Source organism: Cygnus olor, chromosome 2, assembly GCF_009769625.2.
Source record: "Cygnus olor isolate bCygOlo1 chromosome 2, bCygOlo1.pri.v2, whole genome shotgun sequence".
Lineage (NCBI taxonomy): Eukaryota > Metazoa > Chordata > Aves > Anseriformes > Anatidae > Cygnus > Cygnus olor.
In genome coordinates this window covers 85,946,749-85,969,409 of record NC_049170.1, presented here as the reverse complement: position 1 = coordinate 85,969,409, position 22,661 = coordinate 85,946,749, and the positions used below count along the sequence as shown (strand labels likewise).

General features: G+C 38.3%; 1 protein-coding gene and 1 long non-coding RNA gene across 4 annotated transcripts in view; both read left to right on the top strand.

The window, feature by feature from the left end:
* The window catches only part of ADCY2 (adenylate cyclase 2), a 210,926-nt gene that overhangs the window by 78,865 nt on the left and 109,400 nt on the right, over positions 1–22,661 (top strand). For all 3 annotated transcript variants that reach the window (XM_040548261.1, XM_040548259.1, XM_040548260.1), the window contains exon 4: positions 17,001–17,150. In XM_040548261.1, coding sequence (XP_040404195.1) covers positions 17,001–17,150 — 150 coding nt within the window. The remainder of the gene's footprint in view (positions 1–17,000; positions 17,151–22,661) is intronic.
* LOC121065422 lies at positions 645–11,825 on the top strand. The gene is made up of 3 exons (XR_005817046.1): positions 645–753; positions 8,791–8,908; positions 11,285–11,825. It is a non-coding gene; the product is annotated as an uncharacterized LOC121065422 (long non-coding RNA).

Below are 22,661 nucleotides of genomic sequence, written 5' to 3'. Positions count from 1 at the left end.
ATTTTGGTTTCTCTGTCGCTTTGAGGAAGTATTTTCTCACAGGTGAGTAGCAGTCTATGAGCTCTGAAACCCCAAGAACCCAGGCTTGAATTAAATAAGCAGGCTCTGCACCAAGTCCATAAGCTTTCCATAAGAATTCAGACTGCATGAAAGCAATGACGCTGCTTTTGAGTCCAGTTTGTCACTGGAAACAGAGCTGAGTTTGCAGAGCTATGTCTGAACCTTAGGCCAACTCCAGTATCTTTGGATATTGGATATATAATAGCACAGCTAATCCACAACCCTCTATGCTATTTTAAGAGAAAATTAGAATTATTGACATCGAAACAGTGTGGGTCTTCAGAAGATTAAAGCACTTATAGATGCACAGAGCTAAGACAGACTGAAAGGTGGCCAGTAAGTACTGACTAGTAATTACAGCCTCACCAAGGCAAGAAAAACCTGAACTAAATCACCCTAAGTGATCCCAACTGATGCTTATTCTCAGTGCTGCAGAAGGAGGCAGGCACCCTCGCACATCCTAACCAATCTGACCTGGAGAAAATTTTCTCCTTGATTGTTAAGCAAGAACAATTGGTCCTGCTGATCCTATAAGTAGGAAGGCTTTCCTGCATGCAAAAGGTAAGTTAGACATCATTCTTGCTCCTGTCCTTTCTATAGTTGTTACTAATATTTGTTACTTTAGAAGACCAAAAAAAAAAAAGAATTTAAAAGTTCATCTGACCATTTTTAAGCTGGAGGAAATAATCGTATGTAAGTGAGTAGGTAAAATTGCAAAAAATGAGATTTAGGATTTCTTAACATAGAAATGCTGTTGTCTTTTGGAAGTCCTGCTTAGAAGAAATAAAAAGGGGGCTGTGTTTACTTAAAAATTGTTTAAGATCCACCTTTGGTTAATCTTCTTTGTTTTGAATACTGGTTTGCTCCTTACGGTCTTAGTTCAGCAAGTGCTTTATCCCAGCAACATTTATTCATCCTCACCACTGCAGGCTTTGGTAGTCATATTTACCAGAATTATTTGCTATGTTTTGTTGCGTGAGAGAGCCTCACAACTCAAATGTATGAGGTGTGTAGAAATCCTGTTTTTTCTAGTAAGTAGGTGGTGAGACCTTCTGCCAGAGGTCTTCTGGGGTTCTACAGATGACTTCTGGGTGCTGACTGTGGCTGGCCTTTGCATACGAACACACGTACTCCAGAGAGAGACACTTTGAATGCTCATACACTGCTTGGCCTGTAGAAAGAATCATCATTAAAATTTGGTTTGTCAAAGGAATAGCCCATAGTGACAACAAGAAATGCTCCCAGGTTGCCCACCTGCTCCAGACAACTTGTGCAGGCTAGGGGACAGGAACAGAGGAAGGAGATGGTGTATTTTTAGTGTGATGCTAGAAGGGGCTGTTGCTGTAGTGATAGTGTCCTCTGGGCGTAACTGGGTCACGAAGTGGTGGCATTTCATTGGGTTCCTCTGGGCTACCATGTTCTTTAGGTCTACTCACTTGTCATGTTTAATTGACTTTATAGCATCAAATCCACTCAAGTTGGTTACAAACTTTCAGACTTCTGTTTGACTTTTTTCTTCTTTTTAGTAAAATAAGCATAGGAAACACTTAGTAAATCTTAAAAGTTTAAATTGTCATAATGCAACAAAAGTCAATAAAAAGGACAAGGGGGATGAGAAGAAACAGATGAAAACTGTCTGTGCAAAAATGGTGACAAAAACCGTAAAGGCTAATAAGGAAGGAAAGTGGAATTCTGAAAAACTAATGGATAGATTCTAAGGCTTGCTTCATAATGTTACTCTGTTGCCTGCACTGTTTGCTCTAAAATTTTGCTTTCTTCGTTGCTTAGTCTTCAGTGAAGACACCTTCTATTCGGTTAGCCAGCAGTTCAGACATTGAATGTTTTCCTTGGGTTTTTGGTTAACTTGCTCACCCTGGTTCAGTTTATTGCTGCTGCACTGGTGACCTCTGAGGGCAGAGATAATTTCTTTTCTACTGTTATTGGTTATTGTGTCACTTCATAATCTCTTGTTTATGCTACACACGTCCTCTTCATCGCTATCCAGTTATTTTCTCTCTGCTACATCATTTCAGCTTCCATTGAGCTGCATCAGCTAAAAATATTCCTGAGTCAAATCCTCAGGTTGCTCATGAGCAGGGATGGCTTTGCTGGGACAGTGGGAGAATAGACAGCAGTCTCTGCTCGTTCCTTTTTTAATGTGTTCTGAATTCTCACTGGACTTACCTGTGTCAACAGTCCTGGGCTTTGTCAACAAACTTTAGTCTTCTGTTGAGTTAGACTGAAAGTAAAAATCCTACTTAGCAACACCCCTTACCTCAGCAGAGTGACAGAGTTCCAGGCGACCATGATAGTATCAGTGTTGAAAAGAATTAGGATAAGCATGAAAATGCTGCTCTATAATTACTAGACTGACATGTTTCCTGATAGCTAAGGAATGCCACAGGTAGTCCTTGTGGGAGTGCACAGAGCAGGGGCTGTGTATCAGAAGGAAAGGCTTTCTTCATGCATACTGCCAGAGCAGAAAAGTTTGTTCCTCAAGAGGCAATGAGCATCCATGCAGGTGGTTGTGTACCTCTTTTTCTTCTTCCTGAGCATTGAAAGAAATATAAGGATAAAGAGCAGAGGTGAGCCCAAAGTGTTAGAGTCAATGCAGAGAGGTCATTATAATTCTCTTTATACAGAGGCTCAGATTGAACTAATAAAGCTTCTGAAAAGGGATCTACAATAACGAATGCTGTTTCTATCCTTAATATGACTGACAGAGTTCCTTTCATTCTCATTTTAAAATTGGTATCGCCTATTACTTAGTCTGTGGCAACAGTATTAGGATGATAGCAGTGTCCAGACTGTCATTAATGTTAGGAACAATTTGAATGATTTGATATGAGGCATAATAGGGTGTTTTAGGGAGTTGAGGAGCTAAGAAATAAAACAAGAGTTGGAAAATTGGAAAATCCATGATTGCTTATCTACACACTTAAATACTTCAGGGTGATGGTTCTGCATATCTGCAATGCTCTTTCACAGTTCGAGTGGACGTGCAGTGCTTGCAGTTAAGTTGGCTTCTTTTGTGCTATGGAAAGTAAATCTTCCCTTCTTAAAAACTGTGATTGCTGGCCTTCATGTTGATAGCTCTGAAAGTGGCACCCTTTGAACCGAAGTTTCTCTTGGCTATAAACTAGCAAAAGTCAGAAGTCTATGGCTTTATTTTAGCCTTCTGAATTTGTTTTCCTTGTAAACAGCTGAAAGTTTTCTCCCACTTTTTCCATCTGTTTTTCTCCCACAATGGTTTGTAATCCATTTTCACTTATTTTTGATGATTTTTCTATGCCTGTTTCTCACCTCTATTTCAGATCTGGCGGGACTTTTTTTTTAAAAAAAATAAGTTTAGGGATTTTTTTTTTATCCTTCAGTATGCTACATTTTGCTTAAAGCTTCTTGTGGCAAGAGTTCAGCAGCTTAACTGCATTATAAGGACTATCTTTTGCTGTGCTTCTGACCTTTCATCTGTATGCTTCATTTGACTATCCCAAACATTTATACTGCAACAGCCTGAACGGTTGGACTCAGTTCACCCTCTACAGGCCATCTGTAACTTCATACTCTGTTGTCACGCATCCCTGTCATCCCTTTCCCTGGCTGAAGGACTAACTTAGTGATCTTTTGGAAGTCTCATTTGGAAGTCATTCTATACCTTTGATCTTTGTTGCCTTTCTCTGCTCTGAAAGGAGTTTTCCTTTACACAATATGAAAGCAGAGTCTGTAAGATAGAAAATCCATTAATGTTTCATGGCGTGCTTATTTAGTAAGGAAGTACGTCACTGTAAATTCTGATGACCCTGAGTGAGGGCGGGGGAGGTGTTGAGCCTGATCCTCAAAACAAGTGGAAATTACCTGAAGTGTTACTAGCAAGGAAATGAAAAGTCTGCCCTGAGAAGGACCAATGCAATTTTGAGGTGAAGAGCTAGTGTTTCAATTAACAAAATACACATTTTTCTGTAGTATGTGAAGGAGGCTTGAAATAACTGTTTTACATCAATTTAAGTGAAGGAAGGTAAATATATTTGTTTTTCTTGCCAGAACTTAAAATGCTGAGGCCTGTTTCCATCAACAGTAGTGAAGAGTGACTAATTATACTGTATTATGCTGAAACCTGAACGGTTGGGGTTGTGTCCACAGGGCTGTTGCTTATTTTTTTGTGTGGTGTCTTTTTTTTTGATTTGATTTTAATTTGAACAATCTCAGTTTAAGAGTTGCAAAGGTGAATCCTTTATTTTCCTGACTAGCTGGGGCAGTCCCAGTTGACTGGAATGTGCCTCCAATCTACAAGAAGGGCAGGAAGGAGAATCCAGGGAATTACAGACCTGTCAGTCTGACCTTGGTACCAAGGAAGATAATAGAGCAGATAATCTTGAATGCCATCACATGGCACATACAGGGCAATCAAGTGATCAGATGCAGCCAGTGTGGATTTATGAAGGGCAGGTCCTGCCTGCCTAACCTGATCCCCTTCTATGACAAGATTAACAGTTTAGTAGATAAGGGAAAGGCTGGTGATGCAGTCTACCGGGATTTTAGTGAAGCACTTGAATTTCTCACAGTATTTTCCTGGAGAAACTGTCTGCTTATGGCTTGGGCAGGTGTATGGTTTGCTGGGTGAAGAGCTGGCTGGATGGCCAGATTCAGAGTCACAGTAAATGAAATTCAGTTCGTTTGATGGTCCATCACCAGTGGCGTTCTCCAGGGCTCAGGACTAAGGCCAGTTTTGTTTCACATTTCTATCAACAATCTGGATAAGGGGATCGAATGTATTCAGTAAGTTTGCAGACAATACCAAGTTAGGTGAGACTTGATCTGTTTGTAGTTAGGAAGGTTCTGCAGAGGGATCTGGATAGGCTAGATCAATGGGCCTAGTCCAATCTCATGACCTTAAACAAGGCTAAGTGCTGGGTCCTATACTTGCATTATAACAACCCGATGCAGTGGTATAGGCTTGCAGGAGAGTGGCTGGATAGCTGCCCAGAATAAAACCTGGGGGTGCTGGTCAACAGCCAGCTGAACATGAGCCAGCAGTGTGCCTGGGTGGCCAAGAAGGCCAATGCCATCCTGGCCTGCATCAAACTGTGCCAGCAGGACTAGGGAGGTGATGGTCCCCTTGTATGTGGCACCGATGAGACCAGAATTTTGTGTTTGGTTTTGGGCCCCTCACTACAAGCACAATGAGTTGCTCGAGCACATGCAGAGAAGAGCAACAAAGCTGCTGAAGGGACTAGAAAATAAGATGTATGAGGAGTGGCTAAGGGATTGGGCTTCTTAGCTTCAGAGAAGAGGAGATTGAGGGGACACAACACTGCTCTCTACAACTACCTGAAAGGAGGTTTCAGAGAGGTGTGTGTGTTGGTCTCTTTTCTCAGGTAGCAAGTGATAGGACACTAGGAAACAGTCTCAGGTCGTGCCAGGGGAGGTTTAGATTGGACACCGGGAAAAGTGTCTTCACAGAGAGGGTAGGGTGGTCAAGCGTTTGAACAGGCTGTCTGGGGAAATGGTAGAGATGTTCTAGAGACACGTGGACATGACACTAAAGGACATGGTTTAATGATAGGACTTGGTAGGTCAGGTTGATCATTGGACTTCGTGATCATGAATGTCTTTTCTAACCTGGATGGTTCTATGATTTTTACATATATATCTTTCCGTACCTCTGAGATGTGAGAAATCAAAATCCATACTTACTGGCAGGTAAAGTCTCCTTTCTAGACTAGGAGAAATAATTTAATATTCCTGATTATCCTAAGACAAATGTATTTCTCAGTAAAAAAAAAAAAAATTTGCTCAAAAGAAATATAAATGGGCATGAAGGAAAAAAAAAGACACCCCATCTGACTGATAATGCAATTACTGGCTTGTTAACTGGATGGCAAAAGAAGGCATGGTAATTGCGTAGCTACTGATGAGAAAATTTTCAGAATGCATTATGTATGTTTTGCCTCATCCTGACAAGTTCAGTTCACAAAAGACTGGGAACAATGGGCAGCATCTCAAAGGGCTGCTACACTTCAAATTAGAGCCTTCCCTTAAGCATTGAAAACAGGGATCAAAGTAAAACTGTAGCGTGTATGGCTTGAACCTCACGCTTTCTTGAACTCAGACTTGCAGATATGTTCATATTATGGGCACCAGATTGTTCACAATCTTTTTCAAGTAAAGATCATGGTATATTCTGAGGAATATATCAACATTTTAGCTGTGATGATTTTTTTGTTAGGTAAGGTCTTGGCAGTACTTGTATGTGTACATGTAAAATTGTATATATTGTATAGATAAATGCTTGTATTTTTCCCTGTTCCTAAACATGTAGTTTAAGTAGCAAATCAAAGGCTCTGGACAGTATTTTGAGAATAATACTTCCATACTATACTGTTTTTGCTGTGGCTAGCAAGGTCTTCTGGTTAGGTTTCTAAGATTATGTTCAAGTATCACACATTTTAGATCAGTGAGTCCTAATAGAATCAAGGACATCTCTATCATGGGACTTTTCTAGAAGTCTGAACACAAGTATGGAAGTTTTCTGTCCTCACAATAAGCTTCTTCATTAAAGGCTGCACTTTTCTATGAGTTAGGCAATAGAGTATCAGACTGAAGTTAAAATACAGATCACATGGGGAATGCAGAATTTCTTCTGAAAGCCTGATTATCTGGAAGGACAAGATAGTCTTAGACATGCAAATGGTGTATATACCTCCTGCATAGATTGAGGATATTGATACTCAGTTTTCTTGTATTGCCTTTTATTTGGGGGGCAGGGAGTTGCTCAGGTGAGGGACAATGCTAAACCCTAATACACTTGGAAAAAAAAAATTCTTTTTAAAAACCCTAGATATTTTTAATTAATCCTTCAGAAGTTAGTAATTCTCCTGCACTCCAACATTTACATAACTATGCTCTAGTAAGCTTTTGAAAAGAGAACAGCAAATATGATTAATATTCTATTGTGGCAGGCAGCTTTGCCTGTTTCATTGTTTTGGTTTGCCTTGTTTTTCCCTTTTCTTGTAGTGCTATACAGAATGAAATTAAAAGACATTCAGCAGAAGCTCTTTAGTTTTTTAAGGAGCTTGTTGAGCTGGAAAAAAAAAAGCCAAAGCTGTATTCAGTCGCATAACTGTTTTCAACTTTGTTTTCTAACAAAAGAGAAGTGATAAGAGTTCATCAGTGCCAAGGTACAGTGCTTTGGGATTCAGAGGAGCTGACCTGTATCTCTGGCTTTCTCTCTTGAAGTCATATTGATTTATGTGAAGTGTCATTTTTGAAGTGTCATCTTTGTCTCAGTACCTCCACTTCTTACATCTCTTTATTGATAAAATGCTGATTTTAATATTCATCTTCATACAGTTTGACCTTAAACCTGATATATAATGTTTGTAACGTGCTATTTTTGTATGAGCTCATACCTGGAAGAGGTAAAGAAAGCTTTATATTTTGTCATATTTTTCTGTGCTCTTAACAGATGTATCAAATACTGTGTATTTTTAAAATTTTTTATATGGTTCATAAAAGTCATCCTGCTTTCTTAAGGATTTCTAAAAATCAATGTAACTTAATAGGTTTCGTTATTGCAATTTTTGTTTGTCTCCTTCTGCACTGTGGGAAACTTAATTACTTTTCACCTGGAACAGGAGGTGCACTGTACCATCAGTATGAGCCTGGAAATCATTATAACTTGCCTAGGGCCAGAAAGTGCCTTAGGGTCCTAAGTGTGCTGATCAGGCAGAAATAGAGGTTAATGTACAGATTAAAAAGCTAGAAGGAACTGTGACAATCACCTGGTCAAGCAGATCCTACAGAAGACACCTGTGAAGGCCTATCTTGTTCTCAGTTTTAGTGACACAAACGGACTTAGTCACAGGATTTGGTGGATAAGCAGACCAACCAGTGGTGGGTCTTACAAAACCTTTGGAGGATGGGGCTTCTCTGCCATGCTAGCTGCACCTCAGTAGACTTGATTTGGGGAGAAGTTTTACTGACTTATTCAAAAGCAAGGCTTAGGCTCCAGGTGGTTGGAACTGCTTCATGCATAAAAACTCAAGGGGGGAAAATGATTGGCAGAAGGAAAAAGGGTGAGAAGAGTCAGAACAAAAGTCTCCTGAGCTGGTAGTTGCCAGATGTGACTGAGGTGTAAATAGGCTGTTTCAATTGAAATGATCTAGGACCAAATTTTCAAAGGTATCTGTGGGCCTGAAAGCCATATTGGAAGATTATATTGGGTGCTTTGATCTCCATGTGAGCTACACACCTAGGCATCTTGAAAATCAATTTTCCATTTATCTTGCAATGAGTTGTGAGGTTTCAGGAGCTAGTGCTTTTAGAGTGGGACAAGAATACTGTAGGCAGTGGTGCTGAGTAGGCCTTTTGGTCTGAAGACCATCACATGAAGAGGCTGTTGGAGCTTTGAATACAAAGCTACATAAAAATGATTGATAACCAGGTGAAAAAGATTATGAAATAATCTTGGGCAGCAGCTTGCAAGTGTTGTTTAGATCAATATTATGTTCCTAACCTGACAATTCTTATATAGGTTGCTGGCTCCCCCTCCCTCCATGAAGTAAGAGTTGATGTTGATTGCTTTTGACAAACTTTGAAGCAGCACAAAAAGGGGGGAAAAATTGCGTCTACTCTTATGTCATGGAGCTTCTAAAGAGCCTTGCTGTATCTGCTTTGACACAGTTATAGCCTTACTTTAAAATCCAGATTGATTTGTTTCTCTTAACATAGATGATACCTGATTCTATTTTGTGAGCTGATTTTTTCCTGTCAGAATTAAAGCGTGGAGATGTTTGCTGTGATCTAGGTCATGCTGACCTTAATTAAAGATGGATTCACCATGTGTCAGGTAATGTTACAGACTATTTCAGTAGTCCCCTACTGCAGTAGTTCTTCAAAAAAAAAAAAAAAACCCACAAAACTAGCAAATGAGCACAGCATAGGCAAGCTAAAAGACATGCAGTTAATTTGTTTCCAAAACATCTTTATTCAAATGTGATTTAAATTTCCTCAGTTATGGAAACATTTCCCATGATACGATTGAAGTTCCTGTAACTACCATAAACAGGCTAGATGGGAGATAATCTGGAGTATTTAATTTGTTTGTTTGTTGTTAACAATAATAGCAGGCATGTCTAGTCTAAAATGCAGTACGTGAAACTTAGTCATTTGCCACCTACTCTCCCTTTTGTGTATTGTTTTCTGCAGTTCATGTATTACTGTTCTGTGCAGCCTGTAATTTCTTCTTTGCCTCGGGACCCACTCTGCTGTAGGATCTGGGCAGACTGCCTGGGGATCACATGAGCAAAGAGGGATAGTCTCTCCTGTAGGATGAGAGGAGGGTGTACAGTCCTTGTTGGATACCACATTGCTTAGCTACCCTGTCATACATCTATACCCCCAAAACATGATGAAGAGCAAGATGGTTGGCGGCTCTGCACCTGGTTAATTATATTCAACTTTTCCTGTCGTGGCTGCAAGGTCATTGATTTTCCTTGAGAGTTGGAAAAAAAAAGACCTATGGAGGAAAGGCCTTGTTTGAGAGGCAGCATATGATACTCTTGCTATTTCATATCAAACTATTGAAACATGCTATCAAATGTTGACAGCGTAAAAATGATTTGATTATGTTCAACAAAGTATTACTTCTGGGAGACATTTAGACTCCCAGATTCATCTTACAGATATGTCTATAACTGTAATGCATTTCCTTAAAAACGTCTGTGACAGTTAGGTGGTTTTTATTACCGCCTTGATCGGCATCGTGTTCCAGCCTGAGCACTGTCTGGTCCTACCACAAACTCTTCGAGGCAGTTGATTTACTCGTAATATTTCTCCAGAGTATGAGTAATACAGAAGCTAATGCAGTGAATGAAATCATTTCCTCATTTTAAAACTTCTTTCATTTTCTTCTGCTGTGAGATGATTTCTGTGTAATTCTAATTTTTTTTCACTTAATACTATATACTTACTTGCACTAATTCTTCTATTCCTTTTATACTTCAGTTCTTAATTATCTATCTGATACTGGTCTGTAGTTGTGGTGAGAGACTAATTATTTCTTACATACATAGAGAAAATTTTAATGGACTTCCAGTTTCTCTGCTACAGTTTATTTTTAGATGTTCCCAACCATATAAAATGATAATGGGTTGGGTTGTGAGTTGGATTTTTTTTAATTTGGGTTTGAGTTTCCTACTGGTAGTTGTTCAGATATATCTATTAAGTATTTTCAAGCTGACAATAAGCATGTTACTTTGGGGCTCTGGATTGAACAGTAAATGAATGTTGGAAGATGAGTGGTGGTGGAGCGCCTCCCATTGGAAAACTCTCTGGATTTTGAATACTTAAAAGATGGAAGCAAGCATGCAATTCTAGGAGGGTTTAACCCTCCTCTTTAAAGAAGAAAGATACGTAGTGCTCTCCTAGGTTAATTTTATTGGTCATTCCAAATGGTGAAACGCCTACAAATTGTGTGGTGTAAAAAGCAGCATTAAGACTTAAAGAAGGAATCCTCACTAATTTTTCTACTTTATTTTTAGCCTAAGTTGTTACATAAACGAGGCTTGATGATTTTCAGTTCACTACCTGTTATTCCATTCTTCTTCTGGTAGCTTTTGAACCTATTGAGTCATTTCAGCAAAACTTGCCAAAATATGAAAAATGACATTGAAATATGTTCAGAGATAATTTATGTTTCATGAATAAATTTTATGAAGTCTAGTAGGTATTATGGAAGAAACTTCACGAAGGCTTGTAGAAAGTACAGGAGAAACTTCCTTGCAATACTCATGCTGAGGAGATGGGAGGAGAAATCTACTGTTACAGAATTAACTTGGCAGCAGACTAGTCCTGTGAGTAAATATATTACACATTTTAGTCCTTTTTATAGAGTTTTTTTTAGTGTGAGGAAGGTTAATTACCTTAGATAAGGTTGAGGGTATCTCAAAAATGAGAAGTGTGACTCTCAATTTCTGGGACAACATTGAGATTTTAATTTGGATGAAAGTATCAGTTGTTTACGGGTTCTGGTTCCAAAACTCAAGCCAAACCTGAAGTTATCTTTTAGTTTTACCTAAACGTACATCTAAGTTTGTAGATTTGTTCCATTCTGTTCCAATTAATTGCATATTCAAATACGTTCAAACAGTTTTAGTAGTAGAGAAATAAAATGATCCCTGATGCACGTGGAAATATAAAATAACTCTAACTCTTCTCCCTGCAGGCAGAAAGGGGAGTGCAGTGGTTGGCTGTTTCCTCCTGAGTGAAGAGAATGAGCTCCCTTCTGGCAAAAAAATATATACATTAAAAACATGAAGGCATTAATTAGTTCATGATATTGATTGTGCATTACACAGAAGTGTTCTAAAGGGACCCTAACTCTGACTCTTGTTTCTAGTCTATTTTTTTGTTTTGATTCAGGAATTTGCAGTTTATGATCTGTTTTCATCCACACTGGCATATAGATAGGCTCAGATATAAGTTCAGAGCTGAATAAAATAAATCCATCCATTCCCAAAAACAGCCTGCAGCAATAAGAAATCTTAATACGAAAAGGAATATCTTGCTGATGCCCACAATGCTCTGATAGCAAAACCTAAAAGACCTATATGTACAAATTAGAAGAAAGTGCCTTATAACCACAAGTTCATAACTTCATGTTTTGTACAATGTCATTACCATCCACAAAGGGACTTTTTACTAAATTTACTGTAGCACTGAAAAATATGGAACATTTGCTGATACCTGAAATAAAAAATTCAAACTATTTTTTGTGTTGATTCTCCATTGTTTCAATGAAATCTTAAGGTTTTTTTTGTAATTGGGATGCTTCTTGTAAAATTACGACTTTTCTACTTACAGATTTTTATGAGAAATATTTGAGGTTCTGCTTAGTATAAAGTATCTGAGGGTACTGGAGCTTTGTTTCTTTTGTTCATCTGTAGTATGTTCTTACTGTGTTTCTCATGACGATTTAAATACCTTTTTACCTTTCAGAGTACTAAATATGTCAGTCATCTAAGAATTAATTTTTACTCTTGCTTCCGAAGGAAATGTATGCAATTGCCCATGTTCTGTCTGCTCTTCAATCTGTCTAGTTCTGCACCCAAATAACTTTAATTCATAAACTTCCACCATCAGCTCTGAAACAGAAAGAGAAATCTGAAAGAACACTACATTCTTTTATGAAAAATGTGAACTTTGTCATGACAGAGACCTTGCCTGAACTGGAGCTCTTGCTAAGACCAATTTAGGAATATGGCAGTTGTTACCAAGCCTGACCAGGCAGCACCTGATCACTAGTTCTAGGCCAGTTATAACAGCCACTGGCCTGCATGAGGAGTTGGAATTATTTCATAAATAAGGAAATAAAGGGGTAAAAGGAACCTGTAGAAATCCAGACTTCATTTATTTTTCTACTCCTCAAACTGCTCCTTTTTGAAAGGGCAGTTGCTGTATGAGCAAACCATCTCTTTGCATTTCGACCATCTGTCAAATTAGCTATCATGCAGCTATACTATTGCTGGAAATTAAATGTATTAAAATGTTGGAACTCCAACTTCCTACATTTATAGGTGTGGAAACATGAAATATGACTACACAGAGTTCCCTGGGCAAGAGTGCTGTATGCAATAGCCGGAGAGCCTTCTAATACATTACTAAAATAATAGTATTAGGTATAGTATATGGTGGCAATGTGAATTAATAATTTACACTATGGCTGAGCATATCCTATTTAAAATGCTGTTTTTCACTTTCTTTTAACTGTATTAACTGTACAGTGTTGTTCTTTCTAGCTGAATTTTCCCTGAATCTAAAACCTTAAAGATTCCAAAGAAATACAGAATTGTTTCCTAGCTTGGCTAGTCACACCACAGACCATCAAAAGAAAGGTCCAATGGGAAGAGAGACTATTCATCTTCGCAGAGCCAGAGAAATTGCACCTTGGCAGTGATACAAGATTTTCTTTTTCACTCCCATTAATGTCTATACAGACATTATAAATTATAGCCTTTCTTGTCCACCCCTCACCTTCCATTTCCTGAGCTTTCTTATTTAGAAGAAAACTGGGCTCAGACTTCAAAAGTTGTTTTCTTTTTCTTTGGTGAAAATTCTGCTCATCTAAGAACTGCAGTAAATCCAAAGAGTATCTCAAAAAAAAAATATCCTATAAAATAAACTGGTGGCTTTCCAGTTAGGTGAACTCTGTAGAGAGCATTGATTTTATTTTTGTTATTTGAATAGTTACTAAGTTATTCAACTGATTTGTCTTTTAGTTCAGAATCACCCTATAACTCCTTTATTCATATGTAGCATAGTACTTCCTTGTATACACATACATGTGTAGGCAGCTTTCATCAACTGAACTAGGAAATTGCATTATTAAAGTGCAATCTATACAACAGACTGCTTTTTCTGAGCAACTCAGTTAACTTTACAACTCTCTTGAGAAATTAGTCATAGCTACTTAACTTTGTCTTCATTTGCTTTTAAATATAATCTGTTTTGTTAGTTAAGCACTAGACATCAAACCATTTTATCGTCTCTGGTACTAAAAAACACATCTGCCTGAATGTAAAAATACAATTCAGAAAATGCTGTATTGCCTGGAAGTACACACAGTGTTCTGTAGATCAAAAGAAGGGAGAGATCAGGCATGGTCGATCAGGTGTCCTTGAGTGACTAGAGGTACCAGCTAGTACGTGGAGTACTTAGAGATGCTTCTCAGTGGTTCCTTGGTGTTCCTTGCATTAATTTTTTATTCATATTTAGATCACATTTTGTAGACATTGAATTTAGGTATTGATCTAACAGAAAACCTTGCCACAGTGTACAGTTTATGTATGTAAAGGGATCCAGGTGGCCAAGGAGATGTACTTGCTTCTCTGCTGCCTGTATATAGAACTGCTGTATGACTCAGTATTTCTATCTGGAAAATTGAGTGGGAGGTTTCTAGAGTTTATCAATGTTACTGTTTGTGTTTTCCCTCCATACATTGTTTGTAAGGGAGCTTAACTAGGTTCATGCAGTACTGTCTTTAGGGTCATCCTATGCTTTTTATGCTGGTCAGTTACCATTGCTGGTTATACCTTTTTTGGTCTAGTCTCAGTCTTGTCCAACTTGACAGGGGCCAGAGCCCAAACCACGTTACATAGGCTATTAAGGTACTCCTTGCTTCTGTTATACGGCTTTTGATTACAGCTTTTTCTGCACAGTTGATAAGAGCTTTCATAGCAAAATGAAGAGCGCTTCCCACCAGAAAAGCCACATCATCTTCATCTTCATTTATTCTCTGAAACGGATCTGCTGGGTGGGGAGGGAAATGGAGGAAAAGAAATGGGCTTGTAGGGTTATAGCCTGGAGAAATGACAAGGCAGAAGTCTACTCTGACTCAGGATTTCATTCTAATGAATGAAATGATGCAGAGCATGGAGTCTTCTCAGAGCAGGTGCCTGACAGAAGGACAGGAGGAATTTTTATACAATTGCATGCTGATTAGAACACTAGATTAGGAAGTGGCAAGCTTGGTTAAGTTTCCCTTGGTCTGAAAAAATTTGAATTTGTTCTTTCCAGGAGAATGCATATGAGAATTTACAGCAAACCCTGGATGGTGCTCATCTCCACCCTATGTGTTGAAACTGGACTACTGTTCAGGAAAAAATAAATCAAGATTTAGGAGAAGAGAAACTCAGAAGTATTTGTATTTTCCATTAGTCAATTGTGTTTCATTCAATAACTTACTGACAAAAGCAGAAATACTTACTGAAGCAGCACAGATAAAACAGCTGTTGGTCTGAGTTAGAAACCATTTCATCCTTTTCCTGGAAATTTTTTTCTAAGTCAGTAGCTTAGTGACACATTTCTGAATGAACTCCATGCTATCCACAGGAATTAACGATGTTTTGAACACAATTTCAATCTACATATTCACTTACGTTCTTACATGTTACATCTACACTAAGTATGGCAATAGGCTTTGAGCAGCCTAATTCAGGTGCTGGAAGCCAGCACAGAGCTTCATGTGGGCTGAATTACCCCATTGAGAATCTGAAAAGCCTGGTTAATTAGCTTCCTTGCCTGTCAGTCACTTGTTTCCATCTATTTTCTCACTTCAGCTGGTTCAGTCATAAAACTGTAATCTGTTTTTCTATGCCTGTGAAGATGATACTCATAATTTACTCCTCCATCTAGCTATCTCAGTATGTTTTTTAATTTTGGTTGGTTGTATTCCTTATGTTTTGCAGTAGTCAATAACTTTATGAATCTGGACAGTACGTTTAGCAAGTTCATGTGAAGCTTTTGAAGAGCTATCTGTACGTAGAGATTTGTAAGACTGCACCTGGAGTATTCTGTCCAGTGATGCCCCCCCCAGAGAGAGATAGATATACTGGAAGAGTCCAGTGGAGGGCTACCAAGATGGTGAAGGGACTGGAGCAACTAACTCTTCTATAAGGAGAGGCTGAGAGAGCTGGGATGGTTCAGCCTGGAGAAGAGAAGGCTTGGGGCAACATATCAGTGTGGGTAAATACTTGAAGAGAGGGTATATAAAGGAGATGGAGCCAGGCTCTTTTCAGTGGCACCTACTGCCAGGATAAGAGCCAGTGGGCACAAGCTGAAATATAAGAGGCTCCCTCTGAACATCTTGAAATGTTTTTTTGCTGTGCAGATGGCTGAGCACTGGCACAGGTTGCCCAGAGAGGTCGTGGAGTCTTCCTCTTGGAGATCTTCAAAAGTCAGCTGGGCACAGTCCTGGGAAACCTGCCCTAGGTGGACCTGCTTGAGTGGGGAGGGGGGGAATTGGACCAGATGACCTCCAGAGGTCCCTGCCAACCTAAACCATTCTCTGATTCTGTGACAACTCATGACAGCATTGATTATTGATTTTGATTAACATCAGTTTACACTTTGTGGCAAAAAACTTTCCACTGCATATCTGAGAATTTTCTGTGCCCAGTGATCTTTATTTTAAGGCATTTGTTCTCATTTAACAATTTCATTTCAAAAACCAGCTGTGACTGTCAGTTTGTACACACTACCCTTCTGCTGTAATCTCTCACAAGTTCTTTGTTCACTAATCCATGTCTGCTGAGAGCACCATGACGTTACTGACATCAAAGCAGAATCAAGCAGTGATGATTTAAAATGAAATATAAAACTGTTTTGAGTTCAAAAGCTTTTCTGTAGTCATCTCTCTTGCACCTAATTCAGAAGAAATGTTACATTTAAACTATTTTTATCCTGATTTTAAGCAAATTAATTTCTCGCGTTCATGTACTGTTGTACACATCGAGCATCTGATGCTGTAAGCCTGAAAGTAAATTTTATAGATTTAGCTTTGTGTTTTAGGCAAATGCAGTGTTTTGACAGTAGCTAAAAGCGTATTCTAGAGGAGAGATGTTACCTCTTGCAATGTAAATGTTGCTCAGCCTCAGCAATGTTGATGTTTATAGCTGACTGACAGGTGGTTGTGGGTCAGGGTGAGAAAATGCAAGTCTGGATGTTGACATTAGTGTCTTTTTACCCTTTAATCGTATGTCACTGTAAAAGAAAATGTCTTTCCAGAAGAAGTTGGCAATCATGTGGCTTCTGGTGTTGTTTCTAGGAGCCGTAGCTATCATTTTACAGCAGTAGATCATGCTCCCACCTAAATAATACTCAACAGTGGATGTAGAACATGAGCTGAATTTATTTTTTGGTAAGTGTATACCTCATAGAATAGACAAATTTTGTTCATTATTGTTCTTATTTCATCCTAAATGAAAACAGAATAGTTGCAGGGGCTTTTCCACTGATTGTGAAGGCTTTTTGAAAGGTGAACCTTGGCTAGGAGTCAAACAAAAGCAAAATATGTAATTGCTGCAGCAATCTTTCATTGCAGGTTAGGACTGTAATCTGCTAATTTAAATAAGTTTCTTGACACATTTTTTTTAACCCCCTAGATATTGGCAAATGTAATCATTTTCATCTGTGGAAACTTGGCAGGAGCATACCACAAACACCTCATGGAACTGGCACTGCAGCAGACGTATCAGGACACATGCAACTGCATCAAATCCCGTATCAAGTTGGAATTTGAGAAGCGGCAACAGGTAAAGTCACAGTCATGTTTGGGTCTGTTTTGATGTTTTCACGCTGTCACCTCCCTATTTGTCACTGTATGATCATGTTTGTCAGTGCAGGAACATTTATTGAATTACTGAAAGTGATTTGATGAAATATACAAAATCTTTTGTATGGGGTTTTCCACAATTTCCATCTGAATATAAGATGGTATTATGATTATTTGTGTCATCATATGCATATTTTCTTCTATTCTTCTTTCTTCTTCTGTTTGTTTTATGAAAATATTTTTTTATAAGGGAAGTGGAAATGCCATATAGATAGTTTTTGTTTCTTGTTGTTGTCCTCATTGGATGAGCTGTGTGATGTACTTGCATGCTTTGGGAATCATCAGTTCTTCATGCCCAAGACTGGTACTGTAAAATCATTGCCAGAAGATATTACTGCACTGTTCTTGAAAAGTATTTGAAACTACAATACTGATGAATCATGTGATATAGTTCTAGGGGTCAGGTATGTTAAGAAGAGCTAGGGGAATTGCATAATGAGACTATCTGTCATTTATTGTAGCAGCTGAATAAAAGGCTTCTCTGATTGCTTTATATAGTTCTTTGTCTCTTTGCAACTTCTTTACTGTGCCTATCATCCTGACAGATAGGTGTTTCATTTAAGAAAATTTGAAATACAAATTAGTTCATCAAGTAGTAAAGAAGATAGGTGTATTTTGCTCTCAAGGTCACCAGACTGAAACTTCTATGAACTCTTAAGGGTCAGAGAATAGAGCCCACTGATAAATTTATCAAATTAATTAAGGCATGTACACACTTCAGTGTATTGCAGGTCTGCATTTGGACATTTTTGTTGCTAATAACAGATGGATCAATGACTCATTAAACTGAAGTAAGCAAAGTATGCAATGAATGTTAATGATTTTTCTGACCTCTGATAAACAACTGGATCATCTGATCTTCTTACGTAGATTTCTTCAGCCTTTATCCTCTCAACCCTATAACATGCATCTTAACCCATGTCACAGTTTTTGCAGCTAAAAAGACAAGGGGATGCATATCTTGTCACAACACTTACGAATGCCAGATATTTAAATGTGAAAAGGTAAATGAGGATTAATTTGAGAAGAACTCTTCTCCAGAGTGATGTACTTCTGTGTCTGCAAGCTTTAATCCAGAAGTGGATGTGCTTCAGTGTCTTTTAATACTGTTTGTTTGCTAAGATGATCATCCCCATTGTTAGTATTGAGGTAGCAAGTCAATAATATTGATGGCTATTTATAGAGGATAGAGATACATTGAAACACAAGGAGCAGGTGCATATTAAAAAACACTGGGTTTGATCAAAACCTTTATTAGCCTCCGAAAGGTTGTAGTCTTACCCTTGAAACGATATCTTTTTCACACACATAAAATAATAATTCAGTGAGAAGCACCACAAGCTACTTTTACACAAGTGCAGAGCGTAGGATGCGCTTCTAAATGCTTAGGGCTCTAGATCAAATTTGCACTCATGGACATCATGTCTTTTGTGATTGTTTATGTAAGAGGTACAATTCATATTCCAAATTACTCCATTAATTTCCTCCTAATTTGTTTGAGAATAGAGCCATCCAGATATAGTTGGCTGTTGCTTTTCAATTGTTTTCTTTGTCTTTGAATAACCTTTCTGTGAACACCATTTTTATTATATTAGTAGATATGTATATTGAATTACCACTCAACAATTATTCTAAAGAACTCAAGAGAAACACTGAATTCAGTGTTTTCAAGGGAGACTAACACATGTTAGTATCTGGTGAAACAGGGGTGTGTGTATATATACCCAGATACAAGTTAGAAGTATTGTATCTACACCGCTGTGTATTTCTGTGAAGGCACAGCAAAGGCTGGCTACTCCCAAAGGTGATGACATCTCCCAGAAGAGTTGGGGTCTCACGAGCCCTGTCCCACAGTACAAGGTGAGCTGGCCAAAACCAGTACTGGCTGCAAGGGTCAAGTGAGAGTCCAGAACATCAAGAAAGTTTGTGGTGATGAGATCTGAGGCCAAGAAGGAAGGTCAGGGTCAGATCCAGCAATTGCTAGGCAGGTCTGAGGTGAAGCTGGGACGTCAACCAAGGACCAAGATATGACGGGATCCACAGCCAGGTCCTACAGCATAACTCAGGCAGGGCTGAAGACCCAGGGCTGAGCTGAAATGGGGCTTCTAGGCCCATGGGCAGAGGTGGTGGCTGGAGGCCCAGGTGAGGCTGTTCAGGCCTATGAATGTGCTCAAGGTCTTCACAATTTCATATGATTTATTGCATAGATGTAATACTTAGGCTTGGTTTGGGTTTGCCCTGTATAATATGTGCTTGCCTACAAGTGTATATGTTTAGATGTTTGTGTATTATGAGCCATGACTTTTATGAACTGTTTATTTATTTATTATTTATTGTCTGTTTTTTTTTTTTGTTTTTTTTTTTAATCCCATTAGTGTTGTGAAAATCAGTTTCAAACTCCTGTGGCAAAAGGCGTTATTTTGTATGCCTGCTTTGGTGTTTCTCACACAGCTTTTCTAACTTTTCAGTGTACATAAAACGAATTGTGAAACTATTCTGACCTCTGTAGATTTGCAACCTTATTTCAAGATACATATTTAAAATAGCCTCTCATAACATTATTTGTCTCACTGATACAGCCTGGCTGACAGTTTGTAGGGGTAATGACTCACTAACACTGAGTACAAGATCTTGATGCTGACAAGTAGTTAACATAATTGCTCTTCTCTCTTTCTTCTGGTGCTTTGTATTATAAGGCATAGGAATAGTCTAAGAAGTTCTTACAACAGAGTGGAGAGATCTTTGTAAGGTGTTGGTGTTCAGTGGGTTCTCTAAAATGTTATCTTTGAAAAGGAGGCAGTATAATGATGGTTTTGGAAACAACACTCAGGTAGCAGATGAAAATGAATGAGATGTTAAATCATTGAATGGCATTTTAATTTTTTCACTGAAACATGGTGAACCATTCATTACAAGCACTGCAATACTTCAAAATTGCTTTAAAATGAGTCCAAAACAGAAAGACCTCATGCATTTGTGATACTTGAGGCCATTAGTGAAGAGCAGAAACATTTGAAATATATTATTTGGAGTGAATATTATAAAATGTGGATTCTTGTAAGTTCAATTAATGCATTTTTAAAATGTAGCCTATTAATATTTTCAGGAACATAGCACAGTTTTTCTGAGGGCTTCCTGGCTTTCTTTCTTTTAGAGAATGGTTTGGGTTGGAAGGGGCCTTAAAGATCACCCAGTTGCAACCCCCTGCCATGTGCAGGGACACCTCCCACCAGACCAGGTTGCCCAAAGCCCCATCCAGCCTGGCCTTGAACACCTCCAGGGGTGGAGCATTCACAGCTTCTCTGGGCATGCTAGCAGAAACTTCAAAACTCATCTGCACCAATTGTTAGGCCTCAACTAATTGTGGGCAAAAGCGAGCGCACTGCGAATACACAGCTCAGAATATATTCTGAGTCTAATTAAAGTCTTAACAATCTAGTGAAAATACAATTATTAGCAGTATTTCAGTTACAATAACAGTCACAGTCCAAATTATCTAATTAACTCGGAAAAGTATAAACAACTAAAACTGTTATGAAGAAAACCTTCCAATATCTTCCCTTTTTCTCTGCTGTCATCCTCAGCCTTGTGTAGACATGCTGCCCAGCAATGCGGGATTGCCACTGCTAGTGTCAGGCCATGTGATTTGTACTACGCTCGCAAGGCCTCAGGATGGATTGATAGATAGTTACACACACAAACTGTTTCCCAGTTGCCCATAAACAAGATTTTGAGTGTGACACTTTGCGTGCCCCTCAGGGTCCTGAGGTGAATGATACTGGTGTTACTTGAGCATAAAGCTGTGCGGGGGTGACAGACCCTGCCTTGTGCCCTCCTGGAGCAAAGCTGGCACCGGGGAGGCAGCAGGCCCCTGCCCACCAGGCCATGGCTCCCTCCATTAAAATCAGGCCAAGGAAAGCTCAGAGAAGTCTAAATATGGTGTGTGAAATAAAGAGCTTCTAATGTTGTGGTAAAAAAATGTATTTTCTGGGCTACAGAGGCCTTGAGCACTTCATCTATTATTGAACTTAGATCTGTTTGGGTCAAGGTATTGGACAATGGTCCTGAGGTCCCTTCCAACCTGCTGCTTCTGTGAGCCTGTAGTTTTCTTTAATGTCTTTCTGAATGCTGAAAAATGCATGAATGCTGTGATTTCAAATAGAGACAAATGAAAAGATAAGTGTCTTCTTGCATCATATCCTATAAAGGCAAATGAATGGTGTCTGTATAAGAAATCCTATTGGGTATTAACAAAATTCTTCCAGGTTTCTGACTCTTGCTTACTGAAGAGTAACACAAGAAATATGTAGCCATTTTTATTCCAACTTGTTGATGAGAATAGTAGTGATTTTGCAAGAAGTGTATGTTTGTTGTCAAAAGTGAAGTGATTCGAAAATTACATAGGGCATATCCGTACCCATTACTACTTCATTAAGTTTTTATTTCCCAGTCTCTGAAGAAGTATTATTCAGAACTGAAATGGATTAAATAAGCACGATGGTATTATGATTAGAAGAATGTTTTCTAGTTATTTTTGAGTCTGCAATTAAGTTTCCTCAGAGGTTCAATATTTCAACAGAAAATCCAAAACTTGATTTAAAAAAAAATATTTGAATAGGTTCCTGGTTTTCAACTGGAGACTTGAAAGTACTTCTTTTGATTCTGCATTTCAGAAATGTTTCTCTACTGTTTTCATGCTAAGTCATTTCACATGATCAGTATTTTTAAATAGTAAATCAGTACACATTGGTAAATTTAAATTAATGTATGCATTGGTTGGTTTAAACTTAATGGTGTTGTGCATAAGATCTTTAGATACAGATATGTTCAATGCAGACGGGCAAAAAGTGGGTCACTTGTTCAAGGTCCAAAATATGAATTTATGAACCTGCTTTGGGCACTGAGTTTTGATGGGTCCATCTGTCTTAGTTTGTTTTGAGCTATGTTATGCTTTAGAAAGCACATTTCACTGATAAATTTCATATGGCTAATAACATACTTTTATAGAGTATATCAGTTGCTTATGGTTGAAAATAATGACTATACAATGACTAAATAAAATGACTATATAATATTTGTGATACCTTTCTGCTTTTTCCATCGCAGTTATCCTTCTCATCCTACAGTAGCTGTTTAGTACTGTTATTTCTGTTTATGACCCCTATAATGTGTTTCATGGACATTATAATGGTGATTATGGTTTAGTGTAATGTGTGAAAGAGGTAAAATATCACATGAAAGTTAGCATTGTACAACAATGTACAACAAAGCAGGAAGCTTGATTTAGTAGAAGTGGTAATAGGGAGAATAACTTAAGTTATTGTAAGTATTAATACTTTCCATTGTATGCTTCTATATTCTGTAACTGTAATTTGATGTGGAAGATCATTTTTAAATTATTTCACTCAAAAATCACTGTCACATGCATCTT